We start from the raw sequence: 17928 nt of genomic DNA, 5'->3' as shown, positions 1-17928 counted from the left end.
AAATCAGTCTGCGAGCGACCTCAACGCCGGACGCTAAATAATTATTCTTTTCTATTTTTTTCTCATATTTTCCACCAGGGACACACACACACACACACACACACACACACATACAAAAAAAAATCCTCGGCAAAAACAATTCGCACCCCTGGTTCTGCAGCACTGATTTTATACATATCTATTAGTATTCTACAGTGTTTACTATTTATCGACCGTACTGTACATCCGTACGATACGGAGCACTTATACACGTTTGCATGTACGTGTGCTACTTAAAGGTATTAGGCTCTATGTACGTTTCTTCTGACCAATCCATATTGCCAGCCCTTAGAGAGCGAGCCTTAGCCTCATTAAAAAAAAAAATGGAAAAAAAAATGGAGGGGCAAGCATATCATTTTGCCCACCCCCCCCCCCTCCATAATTCCAGGGACGAGAAGATTTTCTTATCTTTTTTTTTGACAGAAAAACAAAAAGTTACCCCCATAAAAATATTGGAGGGGCAAGCATATTTTAATTTTGCCCCCCCCTTAATTAATAATTCCCGAAATGAGAAGATTTTCTTGCTTTTGAAAGAAAACAAAAATGTTGCCCCCATAAAAATATTGGAAGGCAAGCGCACCATTTGCCCCACCCCACATAATCATAATTCCCGCGATGAAAAGATTTTCTTGTTTTTTTGTTAGAATTCAAGAAATCTGTCCAATTATTTCACCCAAAAGCAGTGGCGTAACTACGGAGGGGGGGGGGGGGGGGGGGGGTGCGCCCCCTCCCAATCGCTGGTAAAAAAAAAAAAAAAAAAAGACTTACCGAAATAGTAGTTCAAGTGTTAGTAAACTGCTTTTGACTGAAAGGGTGATCAAGAAATAGGATTTTTTTCTATGATTTCTTTTAACCATATTATAGTGTGAAACATTGTTAAAAAAGCCCGGACCCGACAAAACATTGTGATTCACCGTGATTCCTGGTTGGCATTCTGCATATAAGCAGGATGTGCGCAGTGTACTCAGTACATCCGAACGAAGAGTCACTACAATGTTGCGCAATTTGATGTAGAATGTACACCTTTGTACTTTACGCTTCGTTAAAGCTAGATCAGTGATTTTGCAGTGTTGCTTTACATACTAGTCTATATAAAAATGTCTCGCATTGCCAATAAAAAGACTTGACCTGGGCTAATTCCTAACTTTTCCATACACACACAAACAAACACGCACAATAGTTTAGGGGATAAAAGTGCAGATTTTGGACATCCTTTCCCCGCTTGGTCACTTCGACGCCACCTCGCTGGTCATACCTCCCCCAGTCATGAACATAAACCCACACCCTTGACTACCAGTGGCGGATCCAGGGGGAGGGGCGCACCGGGCGTCCTCCCCCCCCCCCCCTTTAATTTCCAAAGCGAAAAAAATAATAGTATAGCTTCAAACGGCAGTTTTTGGACAGTAAAATGTCAAAATTTTCAAGCTCGCTCGCTCCTCTCGCTCGCATTTAGTCGTAATGCCATTCTCCTGAAGTTGCTGCCAGTAATTGCCGGCAGTTGCGCCTGGTGCGCCCCCCCCCCCCTTAATTTCCAAAGCGAAAAAATATAGCTACAAACGGCAGTTTGGGGACTGTAAAATGTCAAAATTTTCAAGCTCGCTCGCTCCGTTCGCTCGCATTTAATCTTTATGCCATTCTTCTGATGTTGCTGCCAGTATAATTGCCTGCAGTTGCGCCCGGTGCCCACCCCCCCCCCTTAATTTCCAAAGCGAAAAAAATATGGCTAAGAACGGCAGTTTTTGGACTGTAAAATGTAAAATTTTCAAGCTCGCTCTCTTCGCTCACTCGCATTTAATCGTTATGCAATTCACCTGATATTGCTGCCAGTAATTGCCAGCAGTTCCGCCCGGTGCCCCTCCCCCCTTAATTTCCAAAGCGAAAAAATATGGCTACAAACTGACGAAGATTCTTCTAGGATCAAAAGCTCAGGCCCCTTAACTTCATATTACTCCATTGGCTCGCCACTATTGGATAAGCAGTTTTCAGCAGCTTTTTTCCTACATATAATAATACTGCGAACAAGTTAGAGTCAGCTTGACTCATTACACTTGTGCGACAGAGAAAACAAATGGAAGTATACTGACCTTTTCGGATGTCTATAACGTCTTATTCACAATCAAAGTTAATCATGCCTTCCGAAGTTAATGGTAAGCGAAAGATTGGATTTTGCAATTTGATGCTTATGACCATTGATTAGCCTAATTTGGATTTTTGTTTTTTTCCAAAGCGAAAAAATATGGCTAAGAACGGCAGTTTTTGGACTGTAAAATGTAAAATTTTCAAGCTCGCTCTCTTCGCTCACTCGCATTTAATCGTTATGCAATTCACCTGATGTTGCTGCCAGTAATTGCCAGCAGTTCCGCCCGGTGCCCCTCCCCCTTAATTTCCAAAGCGAAAAAATATGGCTACAAACGGCAGTTTTTATACTGTAAAATGTACAATTTTCAAGCTCGCTCGAATGTAATCATTATGCTCTCCTGACATTGCTGCCAGTATTTGCCAGCAGTTGCGCCCGATGCGCCCCCTTAAATTCTAAAGCGAAGAAATATAGCTACAAACGGCAGTTTGTTTGTCTTTTACTGTAAAATGTCAAAATTTTCAAGCTCGCTCGCTCGCTCGCTCGCATTAAATTGTTACGCAATTCTCCTGATGTTGCTGCCAGTTGCGCCCGGTGCGCCCCCCCCCCCCCTCCATTATTTCCAAAGCGAAAAAATAAGGCTCCAAATGGTAGTTTTTGGACTGTAAAATGTCAAAATTTTAAAGCTCGCTCTCTTCGCTCACTCGCATTTAATTGTTAGCCATTCACCTGATGTTGCTGCCAGTAATTGCCAGCAGTTGCGCCCAGTGCGCCCCCCTTAATTTCCAAAGCAAAAAAAAAAAAAAAAAAAAAAAAATGTGGCTACAAACGACAGTTTTTGGACTGTAAAATGTCAAAATTTTCAAGCTCGCTCGCTCGCTCGCATTAATTGTTATGCAATTCTCCTGATGTTGCTGCCAGTAATTACCGGCAGTTGCACCCGTTGCGCCCCCACCCCTCCTTTGTTTCCAAAGCGAAAAAATATGGCTCCAAATGACAGTTTTGGGACTGTAAATTGTCAAAATTTTAAAGCTCGCTCTCTTCGCTCGCTCGCATTTATTTGTTATGCAATTCACCTGATGTTGCTGCAAGTAATTGCCAGCAGATGCGCCAGGTGCGCCCCCCCCTTAATTTCCAAAGCAAAAAAAATATGGCTACAAACGGCAGTTTTTTGTACTGTAAAATGTCAAAATTTTCAAGCTCGCTCGCTTGCTCGCATTTAATTGATATGCAATTCTCCTGATGTTGCTGCCAGTAATTACCGGTAGTTGTGCCCGTTGCGCCCCCACCCCTCCTTTATTTCCAAAGCGAAAAGAATATGGCTCCAAATGGCAGTTTTGGGACTGTAAAATGTCAAAATTTCCAAGCTCGCTCTCTTTGCTCGCTCGCATTTGATTATTATGCCATTCACCTGATGTTGCTGCCAGTAATTGCCAGCAGTTGCGCCCGATGTGCCCCCCCTTAATTTCCAAAGCAAAAAAAAAAAAAAAAAAAATGGCTACGAACGGCATAATGTCAAATTTTTCAAGCTCGCTCGCTCCGCTCGCTCGCATGTAGTCGTTATGACATTCTCCTGATATCGCTGCCAGTAATTTGTCGTTTCACACCGTCATTCCATAATCCATTTATAGGGGGTACAACCCCCTCCGGCACTTCCACACCTTTTCCCCACCCTTGCTCGCTCCCTCGCATACTACCCCCCCCCCCCCCCCCCGCCCCCAAGATTAAATCCTAGCTACGCCGGTGCCCTTTCCCCGCTTGGTTTCCCTCAAAAAACAGTAAAAGTCTAGGGATTGAGAGCTTCCTATGTTCCAAATGTCTGTCCAAAAATCTCGTAAACATTTAGTGTCAAAACGCACCCCTCTCGAAAAAAAGCTGGTGACGCCCCTGTTTTCACCAAGCATGTTCACATTTTTTCCGAACCTTTTCAATGACTTTCTTTCAGTCACAGCCAATGTAGTTAATTAACAATTGTAAAAAAAAATAAAAAAATAAATAAGAATAGAAAAATAAAAAATATCCGTATTGTGCATGCATATCAAAGTAGGGAGCAAATCAATGAAACAAAACAAAGAAATAAACTTATATCATAACTGTGCAGCAGCGATACCTGGGGAGATGTTCCAGTGAACAGAAACCAGAGAGGTCGCTTCCACCTCCTTAGTATATAAACGTGGATTTACTTTTCTTTTTTCTTTTTTCTTTTTTCTTTTTTTACAGTATCCCCTGTGCAGGAAATTGCATTGTTATACACAGGACTTCGATGTAAAACAGCTTTCAGCCGATCGTTTTTTAATCCTGTATAAGTATGTTTCTATAAGCAATACATAAATAAATAAATCTAGATAATATCATCGTGTAGATGAAAAGGAATAAACAGGGGCGAATCCAGAAATTCCGAAAGAGGGGGGGGGGGAGCCAAAAATATGAGGGTGCCACTTCCGGGTTTTATCTGCTGACGAGCAAAATACTGAAACAAACAACATAAACGCATTTTTTTTTCGTTTCTCATTCCACTTCTGGGTTTCATCGGTTGGCAAGCAAAAAATAAATGAATGAATGAATAAATAAATAGATGAATAAATCCAAATAAATAAATAAATATATAAAAGGGCTTCAGCACAATATTCTGCATCGGCTGCCAAAGATGGTTTCAAAATTAAAGGGGTGCATTTTTTATTCCTTTTGTTTACCCACTTAAAATGATCGTACAAATCTATTATTGGGCCCTAGTTTTGGTTGAGACCTATATATAACTTCAGGGGCCCGTTGCATAAAATTCCAACCGGATTTTTTTTTTTTCCGGTTGAAATCACAAAATTCCGGTTGGAAGCTCCCAACCAGAGTTTTTATGTAACAGATTTTACATTCTTAGGTTAGCAACCTTAAAAGATTCAGGTTGGGCAAATCCCAACCTGAATTTTTTAAGGTTGCTAAAAAAGTTTTATGCAACGGGACCCATGGTTTCTAACATTTGTGTGTGTGTGTGTGTGTGTGTGATAATGAAAGACTCCTTATGAAATATAAAGGAGCATATAATTCTAAAAGGAATTCAACATTTATTTGATTAAAATTGGTTTGGAAATGGCTGAGATATCCAAAACAGAGTGATCCTATAATAAAGAGGTGGGACCCACCTTTACGATCGTTTTGTTTTACTTTGATTTTGGATGTCTAACAATTCCGAAAACAATTTTCATAAACTTTGAATTCCTCTTCGAATGGTATCCTCTGTACTATTTCATAGGTGGTTTCTTGGTATCTCGCAAAAAGAAAAGCCCAATCCTCATTTCTACAAGATACCGTTCTATCCCTTTAAATGATAAATAACAATAATGATATATTGTGGCCTCTTTTAAAGCGCTTAAGTTCGTCAAAAATGATGAGTATAGGGGTAACGGATCCCTTGGGTAAGACAGATCCACCCGAAGAAATCGGTATATACATCACGGGCGGGTCAAGGAATTCTGTAAAGGGGAGGGGACACCACACACACACACACACACACACACACACACACACACACACACACACACACACACACACACACACAAAGTATTTCTGGTGCCACTTCTGGTTTTAATCAGCTGACAAGCACCCTGGATCCGCCACATGACTTGTCTAAATCTATAACCATATCTTGCCGGAATGACTATATATTGTCAATACATTGACAATAATAGTGATAATAATAATAATAATAATAATAATAATAATAATAATAATAATAATAATAATAATAATAATAATATATAATAATAATAATAATAATAATAATGATAATAATATATGATATTGACAATATATTGTCAATATATATACGCAATTCGTCTTTCTCATCAATTGGCACCCACCAAGCGCTTTTGTCACTATATGACTCGTGTATAGTGAGTGATTTTGTAATCATTTGTTTTCCACTGAGGTCGCTGTTGTGTAATAGACGGACTTTTTAACCCGATAATGGGAAGTGATGCTTCTGATGAATATAACTCTTCAATAATTGTATGCATCTTTCATATACTATAGTACTCTGAAAATCCATGATACATTGAAAAGAATTAAGGTCTTTGCCCTGCGATCCTCATATTACATTATTTTATTGCAATCCCTTGTGTCTGTATTTTTCCTTAAAATAACAGCATTTCATCATCCGTTCTTTTACTCATTTCAATGTCAATTTCAATTTTATTTTCATATTTTCGATGGAAAATACATGATATACAGTATGACAAAATATAATGATACAGAATTTCCAGCTTGGATATATACAAAAAGAAATAGGAATACAAACATAATACATAGCGGTCGATGTGTCATTTTCAATTAAAGTAAAGGATGCAAAGAGAAATATGATGGAACCTCCTGAAAAGCAAAGCTTGTTGAGTGTAGGTCCCAACAAAAGCCTATAGTGTGGGGAACAGGATGAGGAGCACGGGTACAATAAAGACCAAAAGTAAGGATAAACAAAAGAGAATGAACATTAATACTCGGGGGTACAGAAGATTCTTCTGACATATTATATTTATGAGTGTGATAAAATGAGAACATTTCAACAAGTAACCACATCCTGCACACATATATAGCAGTAACTGTTGCTCAAATAGCAATTTTGACACGGGAATGTGAATACGACATTAACAGTTCTGGTCGAGGTGAGGATTTAGCTTTTAACGTTTTGCGAGATATTCAGGAACCACTCTATTATGAGATGCCAAAGAGCATGCAATTCTAAAGTTTATTTGATGAAAATCGGTTTTGAAATTGCTGAGATATTCAAAAACAAGTTAAAACAAAGAGATCCTAATAAAGTTGTGGCATGTCGCCTTTTATTATTATCACTTTTTTGGATATCTTAGCCATTTGAAAACCAATTTTCATCAAATAAACGTTGAATCCTTCTTGAAATTACATGCTCTTTCATATTTCATAAGAGGTTTCTCATTATCTCACTTAAGAATGTTCAAAATATGAATACCACCTCAACCAGTATACTGTACAGTCCCTTTAAACATTCCGGCTTCCATGTAGACACGGGGAAAAATTCGAAAAATGGAAGACATGAATCAATTGCTGACTCCTCACCTCAACCAATGGCCTACCAGTAAACCACTGCGTATAATAGACCGGTTCTTGAATTAATCCTAACACAGGATATAGGACTCTAACGCCATCACCAAGCAGCTGACAAGCTGCATGGGTGAAAATGCAATTTTGATGGGCAATATAATACGGGTGCTGTTCGTTATTCCGAAGGTTCGCTATTCCGAAGGTTCGTTGCTCCGAAGGGTCGTTAATCCGAAACACGCAAATTCCCTATACCTAGAGGTTCGTTAATCCGAAAATGAAAAAGGGTTCGTTAATCCGAAAATTTGTGGCGTTATTCAGAAGGTTCGTTATTCCGAAGATCTGTCAATCCGAAAATGAAATTCGGAACAATGAACCTTCGGAATAACGAATCTTAGGAATAAAGAGCCTTCGGAATAACGAACCTTCGGAATAACGAGTTGTAACCTATACTACTTAGTAACCTGCAGCATAAGGGACTACGAATCTTACACCGGGGCAGAGTCTGTGTAATTTATTCGAATTAGAACTACGACTAAATTCCATCATGTTTTGATGATTACGATTTTCTTGGCGTCTTCTCACCACGTTGTGAACATTTTTATTCTGTTTTGTTTTCTTTGTAGAAATCAGTGGCCGATCCCGGAGGTGCACAGGCCCCCCTTTATTTATTTATTTATTTATTTATTTATTTATTTATTTTTTTTTTTTTTTTTGGGGGGGGGGTTTAAAACAAAAGAAATATAAAGAAAAATGAAAGGGGCGCATGCACCCCCTTTAGATTTTTATTCTAAAAGAAGCCATCTTTGGCAGCTTATCCTCCCCTCCCCCCCCACCCCCCCCCCCCCCCATTAACAGAAATCCTGGATTCTCCCCTGGAAATAATAATATTCATCAATAGTTCTTATTTTCCCCCCTTCTTAGCTCCCGTTCACCGGAGGAACTATTTTCAAGATCATCAATACCCGTTCTCCAGCCTCACACACTACAGTATAAGGAACGATGACTCAATGTTTAAATCATAATAGTAACAGGTCCATTGTAATGAGAGAACAACAAGATTTGAACTTTTAAAAAAAAATCGAAATGTTGTACATTGTATTGTGATGTTGTCATGACTCACAGCACATTGATCCCCTCTCACACCTTTCTCCACCCATGAGAAATTAGAGTTTATCACCCAGTGTTTGACCATTTTGTGTGTCAATAAAATTGGATTACCAGTATAAAACGACTGTCCTACAAGCCTATTCCTTTGTCATCTCGACAAACCCGAGACTTTTGAACGATGCGAGATCAGTGTCATTGATGCGGATGCTAAGCAACCGCATAACATTTACATGGGATCTACACGCGCTGTTCACCGTCGCAAACTTGCTTTCTCATTTTCATTCATTCGCTTGTCGGTCTCCTCGGAAGTAACACCAACTGATACTATATAGCCATTATCAGCGTGCATCAGTGTGACTTAATTGGTACGTTTTACTTATGTGTCAGTAGCTTCATGGTCTAGATTCTAAACCTATTTATTCTGCAATTCCGCAGCTTCACACCCGTATATAAGTGCTCTGGATTTTCACTCGCTTAGTCCTGCAACCTGTTCAGTTTTCTTACCGTTCACAAGGGTAGACTATTGCAGTGGTATAAAACCTACCACGGAAAACGTTGTATCTGACAATCTGTATTTAATACGTTAGACTGTAGTGTTGTGATGGGGCAGATAATATTGTCAGGGGACAGTACGTAGGAACTGGCTGGGATTAGCTAGTGGGAAGAAGGACTACTTTCAGGGCTTAAATTTATATGTTATGTCACTTATGATGTCTATTTCTTGAGATTAGCAGTTTGTGGTGTGGTGTGACGTGTGGCTGTGCGGCTGAAGAAGAGGACAAGACTATTAAAGAGCAACACACAGCCTCACAGGGCTTCTCTCCTTTGTTGTGGGGAATGCCACTGCACTGGAGTTCATAAAGCATGTCTTTTACTAGACAGAAAGATCCGTCTGTCCGGAGGAGTCTTTTGTTTTCGACGTTATCGCTCTCCTCCGTAGACACGGAGGGGATCCGTGAAGCCAGACGCAGTCTCTGCGGAACATTCCCCGACGACCAGATACAGACCGATCTTTCGGTCAATTCTTTTACAGACGAGGTGTTAATTATGAATAGACGGTCTATTAAATTATGATACCTGTTGAGGACAAATCTCACAGCTTTCCTTTAATTGTAACAACTAACATCTTGATCTTCCGGATATTCCTTTCTGAATGTGGGTTCCACATAACCCCGCGCCACTACGCGGTACGTGTTGGGGTCGCTGGTGCAGTTAGGTCCCACATGGAGTGGAGGAGATCCTCGTGTTTCTGCGAAAGAATGTATAAAGGGTGGTGTCAGCATGCCTGTTCCATTGGAGGTCTGAGAAAATTGGGACTTCTAAACTAGGTATTTCACTGCTTGGAAAGCCTAGTTGTAGTAGTACTGAAAGGTGGCTCTAGTCTAGAAGTTTCTAATTCATAAAATTGTAGGCCTATTGGGGGTAGGATCTATTTTATAACATGCTATTTCTCTCTCTCTCTCTCTCTTGCAGATTACATCACCACCTTTACCCTCTTGCCATAAAGAAACTCACCCACTATGACTACCGTTGCAGAGCAGCCCAAGGGAATGACCCGGCCAAAGCAGTGGTCACAGGAAGTGGAGGAAAACTACCGTTTCCAGCTGGCTGGATATAGGGATGAGATTGAGTACAAGTCTGTCAAAGGAGAAATGGTAGGTCTAAAACAGAATCCATTAACATTCCTTTCAACTTTGTCCATTTTTCCATGTGTACGTCTAGGAGGTGACAATTGTTTCTCTTTGAAGAATAATGATGATAATAATAGCTAGTTTTTATCACATTTCAATCTTGTTGAGAATTTCAATACATGCTTTACAGACTGTTGAAGTACAAACTGGATAGGTTCTACATTATTTCCAACCAGCCCTGACAGTGCTTACACGTTCCACTCCCCACGGAGCATTCCAGCCAGTTGCCATTTTACAGTCCTTAGCGCACATGCTGATCAACCGACATTAACATTCTCGGGTACCTATTCAAGTGCCTTGTTGGAAAGCAAACATGTCAGGCTTGGTTGGGCACGAACCCATAGCACCCTCATATCATTCAGAGACATGCGCTCTTATCCACTTGGCCAGTACACACAATCTTTCAATTACTTAGTATATCTTGATCTACTATAAAAGCAGAAGTGTTTGTATGCATTTTAATTTCGCAAATTTTGCAAGAGCCAAAATTTGCGACATTAAAGGACAAGTTCACCTTCATAAACATAAGGATTGAGAGAAAGTAGCAATATTAGTAGAACACATCATTGAAAGTTTGAGGAAAATCAGACAATCCGTTCGAAAGTTATGAATTTTTGAAGTTTTTGTGCAGTAACCGCTGGATGAGAAGACTACTGCGGTGTATGAATAAGTTAGATGTCACATGCGTACAACAATATAATGAAAATATAAAGAGAATTTCACAAAACTCCATCTTTTGAAAAAAGTATACATTCCCTTGACTCGTTACCGACAAATGTTATGGGTAATATTATTCCCCCTGCCTTTAGAAAGAGGCAAGTCAAGTGCTCTTTTATTATGCGAAAAAAATGAAAATATGTTGAATTTTCTTTTATATTTTCTTTATACTGTTGTACGCATATGACTCACAAGCTGTAGTAGTCTCCTCATCCAGCGGTTCCAACACAAAAATGTTAAACATTCATAACTTTTGCATCGATTGTCCAATTTTCCTCAAACTTTCACTGATGTGTTCTGCTAATATTGTTGCATTCTCTCAATCCTTATGTTTATGAAGGTGAACTTGTCCTTTAATATGCACATAAGAGTTCATGTCTGCACTATATGCATTGAATGCCAGTATCAATGCCCAAAAAATCCATGTTGCAAAAAAGGACTTTGGTTCCAATTCACGAACATTTCATGCTGCCAATTTATCTTGCTTTACAATACAGTGCACTCCGGTTACAACGAAATAAAGATTCTGGCCGCAACATCATCAGCTCTATGTTTTTTATTTTTTATTTGTCGGTTATAACGAAATTTTGATATAACAAAAGAGAACTGCCGGTCCTGAGGACTTTGTTATAACGGGAGTCCACTGTATCTATTAACTTGATTGCAGACTCTCTAAGAAAATTAAAACAAATTGTTCATTATACAACATGATCATTATTGAGAAGTTTTCAGTCATAAGTACAGATGGATGGCTTAATGCAATATAATTGCGATGAAATGATTTGGTTTCACTAGAACTGAAGACATTGATGTGATAGTGTTTCCACAAATGTGCAATGTCCTGTCATCTTTTTCCATACCTTCCTCAATTACCACCAAAATGATACTTAGAATCATGCATGGTTTTATTGGTGTCATAGTCCTTACTCTCTGCTCTCCTCATCTGCTTTGATCCCCAGCCAAACCGATGGCCTGAAAACGGCTACATCAAGAAGCTGCAAAGGAAAGATGGCCTCTTCTACTACTTCAACAGGACCAGGGAGTGTGAAGACAAGGATGTGCCCAGGACCAAGATGTACACATATTAGGCTCTTCTTGTATGATGCATTTCCAAGAACTTTGATCATGCTACTGATGGACTGTCTATGGAGGGAGCCCTCTTCCTTATAACTCCAGGCGTTTTCTCTGGTGCAGGCATCATTTTCTTGTCATGTCAATGTACTTCATCTTTTTGTGTAGTTCTGTTTTTAGGGTGTTTTTTCCCCAAAATAAGAATACTATTTAAGGTAGAGTTTCAGTGAGTAGGAGGAAATATTTTTTTTTTCATGAATTTCATGAATTTGAATAAGATTTTTTTTTTGTACCTACTGTATCCCCCCAATTTAATTTGATAATAATACAAAAGTGAAAGAAAAATCACTCATTTGTTAAGATGATTCCAAGTTGTAATCAGTTGTTACAGTTGAAGTTGAGCTTAGACATTATGAGTGGTATAATGTTATGTGTAAAACATACTTTGTATGTACGTGTATTCCAAACACACATTTTCTCATATTTAGCACTAAGAGCCCCTGAAATATTTATTCTCAGTGGTTTGTAGTCTTAGATACATTTTCATACAAAAAGCATGACACATTTGTAAATATAAATGTCTTCATTGTGTATGTATATATACATATATATATTGTAAAATAACCAAAATGTGTAATTGTAGCATATTGTCCTTGTATGATCTGCCAAGCAAATGGGTGTTCGAGATGTATGCGTAGATGTATGATGTCTCTACTACTCTGCTATAAGTCATTGAAAATCAGCAAAATATGCCTTGCTCTCTAGCTGGTACTGGAGTGTAATGGGCATATTTATAAGGGTCTGTGATGCAAGCCATACAGTATATTGCTGATTTGTTTTCAGGCAATCCTTAAATATTATTCTTGTGGCATTTCATACTGTTCTTAGTGGTCAATTTATTACTGTTGCTTTTGTTGTTGGATTGAGTCAACCAGATTAAAGTTTGTACAGTGTACAAGTATCATATAGCATATAACAGCATGAATGGAAGTGTAGTATTATGTGAATGTTGTGCCATGTACATTGTGTATTTGAACAGGCCAGTTTGTTGGGTGTTGATTGGGTGTTTTCCCCCCATTTTGCCCCTTATTAGGACCTTGTATAAATGGTATAACTTCACACTTTATGGTATATTCAATTTGTTTGGTACTTCCTATCAAAACAGTACACTTTTTTTCTTTCTTTTTTTAAATAGCTTGCATCCTTTTTTTAAAATAGAATTATCAATATTGATATTATTTCAAAGGAGGTAAGTTACGAGATACTTTTCTGGATGGTGGTGAACAATTTTCATGGCAGAAGGCAAATTATCAAATTTGAATGCACTATAATGAACTGGTAAATTATGTACAGTAGACTCCCATTATAACAAATTCCTCGGGACTGGCAGTTTCATTTCATTATATCAAGATTTCGTTATAACCGAACAAATAAACAATAAAAAACAAAGAGTGCATGATGTTGGGGTCTGAATTTTCACTTCGTTGTAACCAGAATTTCGTTATAACCGTGTTCGTTATAACGGGAGTACACTGTAATCCATTTTGCTTAATACAGTGCACTCCCATTATAACGAACACGGTTATTACGAAATTCGGATTACAACAAAGAAAAAATTCAGGCCGCAACATTATCCATTCTCTGTATTTTTATTGTTTATTTGTTCAATTATAACAAAATTTCAAATGAGAATTCAGTTTACATTGACTTAGGAAAGTTAAATACCCGTACATTTTAGTCCTTTAGTTTGGACATTCTGTACCCAGTTCCCTGCAGTGGATGTAATTGGTTATTTATGGGATGCCTATAGGATCAAAAGTGATATGATCTGCTACTGCTGTAGTATCCTCAACCATTGTGACATATTGCTTATCTTTTCACTCTTATGTTCAAATTCTACCAAGCTTACAAACATCAACTTTTTCTCCTGACACAAATCACCTCAAGATAGAATGTGCAAGATATGACCTCACACAAAGCTGACAAAAACTCTTCACGGTATGATGTGGATTGTACAAGGTGAATACTTCAGCTGCTGTATACAACCAGAACATCACAAGGCAAAGTCATTGTTTAATTTGTGTCATTCTCACGATGATCCCAAACATGTAAGACATGGACATTTTGATATTACCAGTGGTGCATTTCCCAAGGAAACCACTGTCAACAGTGCTTTTTATTTACATTACCCAAAGCAAGCTCAATATCCACAACAAATTCCTGGCTAACCATACAAATTACCTATGTTTGTGTAGTATATAACGCTTAGGCTTAGGTGGAGTTATATACAGTACACAGTCAACCTAGCATACCTCGACGTCGGATTAGCCGAATATTTAACTCGGGGGCAAAATAAAAGTCCTGATTTTTCCTGGTGTATCCCCTCCTATGTAACTCGCGTTCACATACCTTGAAGTTTGCGTACGTCAAACCATTTTCTTCAGCCCCGACTGATTCGAGGTATGCGAGGTCGACTGTATAAATACACTGTATATATTTGAGTACCGAGTAGTTGAATGCAAAAATCAGATATATGCACTTTCATCAATTTGAGATCAAAGCTGCTAAGAAACATATATATATATATATATATATATATATATATAGAGAGAGAGAGAGAGAGATATGAATATAGGGCCTATATATTTATATATATAGATATAAAATATCCACTTAAGCCTATTATGATGATTGTAATATTTTCCAAAAAAAAATCTTATGTAATGAGAGCAGTATCATTCAAAATATTGAATTTTTCTATATTTTGATGAAAATAGCATTTATCTGTTTTTAAATTCACTCTTCATATCTGTATATCATATATAGTAGAACATAACATTATTATTATTATTATTGTTATCATTATTATTATCATTATCATCATCATCATTATTATTGTTGGTGTTTTTGGTGCTCAAGTGAGGTGAATAGGGTTCATTAGGTACTTGCTCTGGAAAAAAAAAAAGATTTTCAGATACAAGTTAGTGTATTAATTGGTATTCAATACTGCACGGAAAACAGTTATTTTGCTAACTGTAATACTGCAATGGACATAATGATACTAGGTACTGAAGTACTCTATGCTAGTTGTGAGATGATATAAAAGCACTCCAGAGTTCAAAGCACTGGGCTTTTTGGAAAGAAAGAAACAATTAGCCAGTTCGGGGCTAGCTCAAAGGCACATGGGTACAAAATGACCTTTCTTCTTTCTCAGTTCATTGAATAGGCACTCCACTAGTTTCAAGCGACAGAGAAGGCATAAGCTCGCCCAACGTAACAATTTATGGAATTCATCAGTCATGTTCAAACAAAGGATAGAGTTGTGTAGAACAGGTGACCAGAATGATCCTTCCATTGGCATTTTGGAAAGCATCCATTTCATTATTTTGTATTGAATGTATTCACAATCTCTTTTCACTGATATTGTCAGATACCACTTTTGCTGTCAGGTGGATGTGCTGGCTTGAATAATCATTACATCACAGATGCCTATCTCAGTGAATTTAAAAACCAACAGGCTCTGCTGGTACGATTGACCTTTTTCTGCTCATGCTCAAAGTGGAACCCCGAACTGGCTTATACTTTTAACAGCCGAGGTGATTGGTATGTTGAGTTTTGTGCTAATTGAAGGCTATATGAAGTAACGAGTACATTCACTGAGGTCAGTGAGTACATTGCAGTAGTTACAAAAACGCCCTCTATCACCATGAAATCTATAGGAACCACTCATCTCTTTTTCCCAACATGCCCAAGGAACTCGCCAACAAACACGAACACTTGTCTCTCTCCCCATTGCTTTGTGCCGCTTCCATCTCTCTCCCTCTCCCCTTTCTTTTCTCTCTCTCTCTCTCTCTCTCTTGCTTTCAAATATGCAAGAGCACACTGAGATGATAATACATGCGAGGGTGCGGTATTATTGCTTGTCATCGTCATCAGAATTAAATAATACACACTGGTCTTATATAGTACATGTATTAGGTTTTCCCGGTCAATTTATATCATTTATTTTCATTTTATGTACATTCAAAATCGTATGTTTGAAGCGATGTAGTGACTTTAGTCAAACAATTTCACGTCTAATGCTTTTAAATGCGTTTTTAGGCACCCAAATCATTGATCACAAGTTCAAATTTGGATGTAAGCATTCAATTAATTTCGTGCAGCATGCATTTCCGAGTTTGTGCATTCTAGTGCAATGGGCTCGACGCTCGATAAGCACTTAACGAGCGCGCTTAAATTCGTTTTTAGCGATTTTCACAATAATATTGAGCATTCATTTTCGTAATGCATGTTGGCAAGAGTGATTTTGTCCAGCTCTAGTTATTGAATGTGACTTGTACTTTTTATCTGACATTTCATCATCATGATCAGCATTTGTTTATTTGAACATCCAGATTGTTTTCTTTTACTAAACATGTTATTAAACTTCATTCTAAACTCCTCGTTTCTATATACTTCATCTCATGCATGGCTGTCTTTAAAATCTATGTTTACAACCTTTATTGTGACATGCGCATCTATATCTTAATTATGATCGTCATACAGCTTTCTGATCTCATCATTTGCAGCATTATGTGTGATCTCTATCTATAACACAGATGTTTTCAACATTCAATTTGAAGCGCAGTACAAGGGCCTACAGGTGCACAATGTACTTTTTAATGGACATCGTATAGGTTTAACTAGTTTTGAATGCTCCTTTAATTAACTTGTTTGCCCATATCTGAACTTGAATACTCAGAAAGAGGTGGAGACAGGTGGAGACGAAGTTGAATAACCATTCAAAAATATAGCCCATTCGATGAATTACAATACGCAAATGCGAAATTGGTTGCCAAATTAGTCAATTTGAACGAAAAATAAAAGCGAAACAATTTTGAATGATCGTATTTTGATACCTGAGCAAATTTGACGAAAATGAATGCTTCTAATATGAAATTGAATGACAAAACAATGAAATTGGCCGGGAAAACCTGGTAGCATGCAGAAGTAATGATAAATTGTAATGGCCTGATGTCCAGAAGAGCAAACATGACTAACGTTGATTTTGTTTTTTTACGTTTGTCTTTTTAATTTCCATATCTAAAGGACACTCGTTAAAGGGCCTAATTCCAGTCCAGTTATGAGTGACTTAGTATAGTCTGAGAAGAAAGAGTAAAATGTAATGAGTAGATGACAAAATTTCAACATTTTGTGTTCTCATATGCTTACAAACTATCACGGGCCTATAGTGGCGATATAGGGGGCCTAATGACAGAGTTGTGAGGAGATAACATCATTACTTCACCATTTGCATATAATATTCGTATATTGACTGAAAAATTCGCGAAAACTCCTTATTTTTCATCCGATTCTGTTAAATTTTCCAATGTTGTTTTTAAAAATGTCCTATCCTTTTTCAGACTAACTTTGATCTGCACTGGACTCGGAACACCAGTCAGCAAACCGACCGAGCAAACCTTCGCTGGCTAAAACATAATGGATATAATGAAGCTAAAATTCTCTGTTTTCTTTGAAGTGCCCCGACTATTTACAGCCCGCGTGCTCCACAACCGGTGGGACGACCCGCCGCGCTGGTGGGCCGTGGAAGCTCTGGCAGGTGAGGTGGGCCGCCATATCGGCCAAAAATGAAATAAAAAAGATCATCATCCATCATCATCTAACTCACGCCTGCCGCAGGAAATTAGTCTGAAGCAACCAAAGTTGGCCGCGGTATGAAACAGGTTGAGAATCACTGCTCTATATAGACTGCTACACTGCAAAAAAGTCCGGTGTTAAATAGTGAACACCGAGCTGGTGTTAAATTTTCGGTGCTCATTATGGTGTTGAATTAACACCTCCCGGTGTCATTTCCAAATATAAAACTGTTTTTTGAAGAGTTTCTTAGTAACTGCACTTCTTGTTGATTTTTAATTAAAACAAGACGATCAAGAATTTTACATCAAAATACTAGATTTTTGAAAAAATGTGAAAATAAATTTACACCACAGTAACACCAGCTGGTGTGGTCTCTTATTGAAGCTGGACGGGAGTTAAACCATTGATATTAACACCAACAAATATCAAATCAATACCATGTGGTGTCATTTTTTAATTAACACCAGTACAGTGTCAAATTAACACCACGAAGTGTCAGGTGAACACTTTTCAACACCATCA

At 38.2% G+C, this 17928-nt stretch overlaps 1 protein-coding gene across 1 annotated transcript; it reads left to right on the top strand.

Moving 5' to 3' along the window:
- The first annotated feature begins 9806 nt into the window (after nt 1–9806).
- On the top strand, nt 9807–11870 carry LOC139722714 (meiosis expressed gene 1 protein homolog). The gene is made up of 2 exons (XM_071634007.1): nt 9807–9945; nt 11658–11870. Exons 1-2 carry the CDS (start codon nt 9811–9813, stop codon nt 11784–11786), a joined length of 264 nt encoding a protein of 87 aa, XP_071490108.1. The 5' UTR covers nt 9807–9810; the 3' UTR covers nt 11787–11870.
- The last annotated feature ends 6058 nt before the right edge of the window (nt 11871–17928 follow it).

This window comes from Diadema antillarum, unplaced genomic scaffold, assembly GCF_040938485.1.
Source record: "Diadema antillarum isolate AM-2024a unplaced genomic scaffold, OU_Dant_1.0 scf00000014, whole genome shotgun sequence".
In the NCBI taxonomy this organism is placed as follows: domain Eukaryota; kingdom Metazoa; phylum Echinodermata; class Echinoidea; order Diadematoida; family Diadematidae; genus Diadema; species Diadema antillarum.
Note: the sequence above shows the minus strand (reverse complement) of the source record. Positions and strands in the feature narration are given on the sequence as shown.

Coding starts and splice junctions, on each gene's coding strand:
- LOC139722714 (XM_071634007.1), top strand. CDS start 9,811: ATGACTACCGTTGCAGAGCAGCCCAAGGGAATGACCCGGCCAAAGCAG. Junction 9,946..11,657: donor AGTCTGTCAAAGGAGAAATG/GTAGGTCTAAAA, acceptor TTTGATCCCCAG/CCAAACCGATGGCCTGAAAA.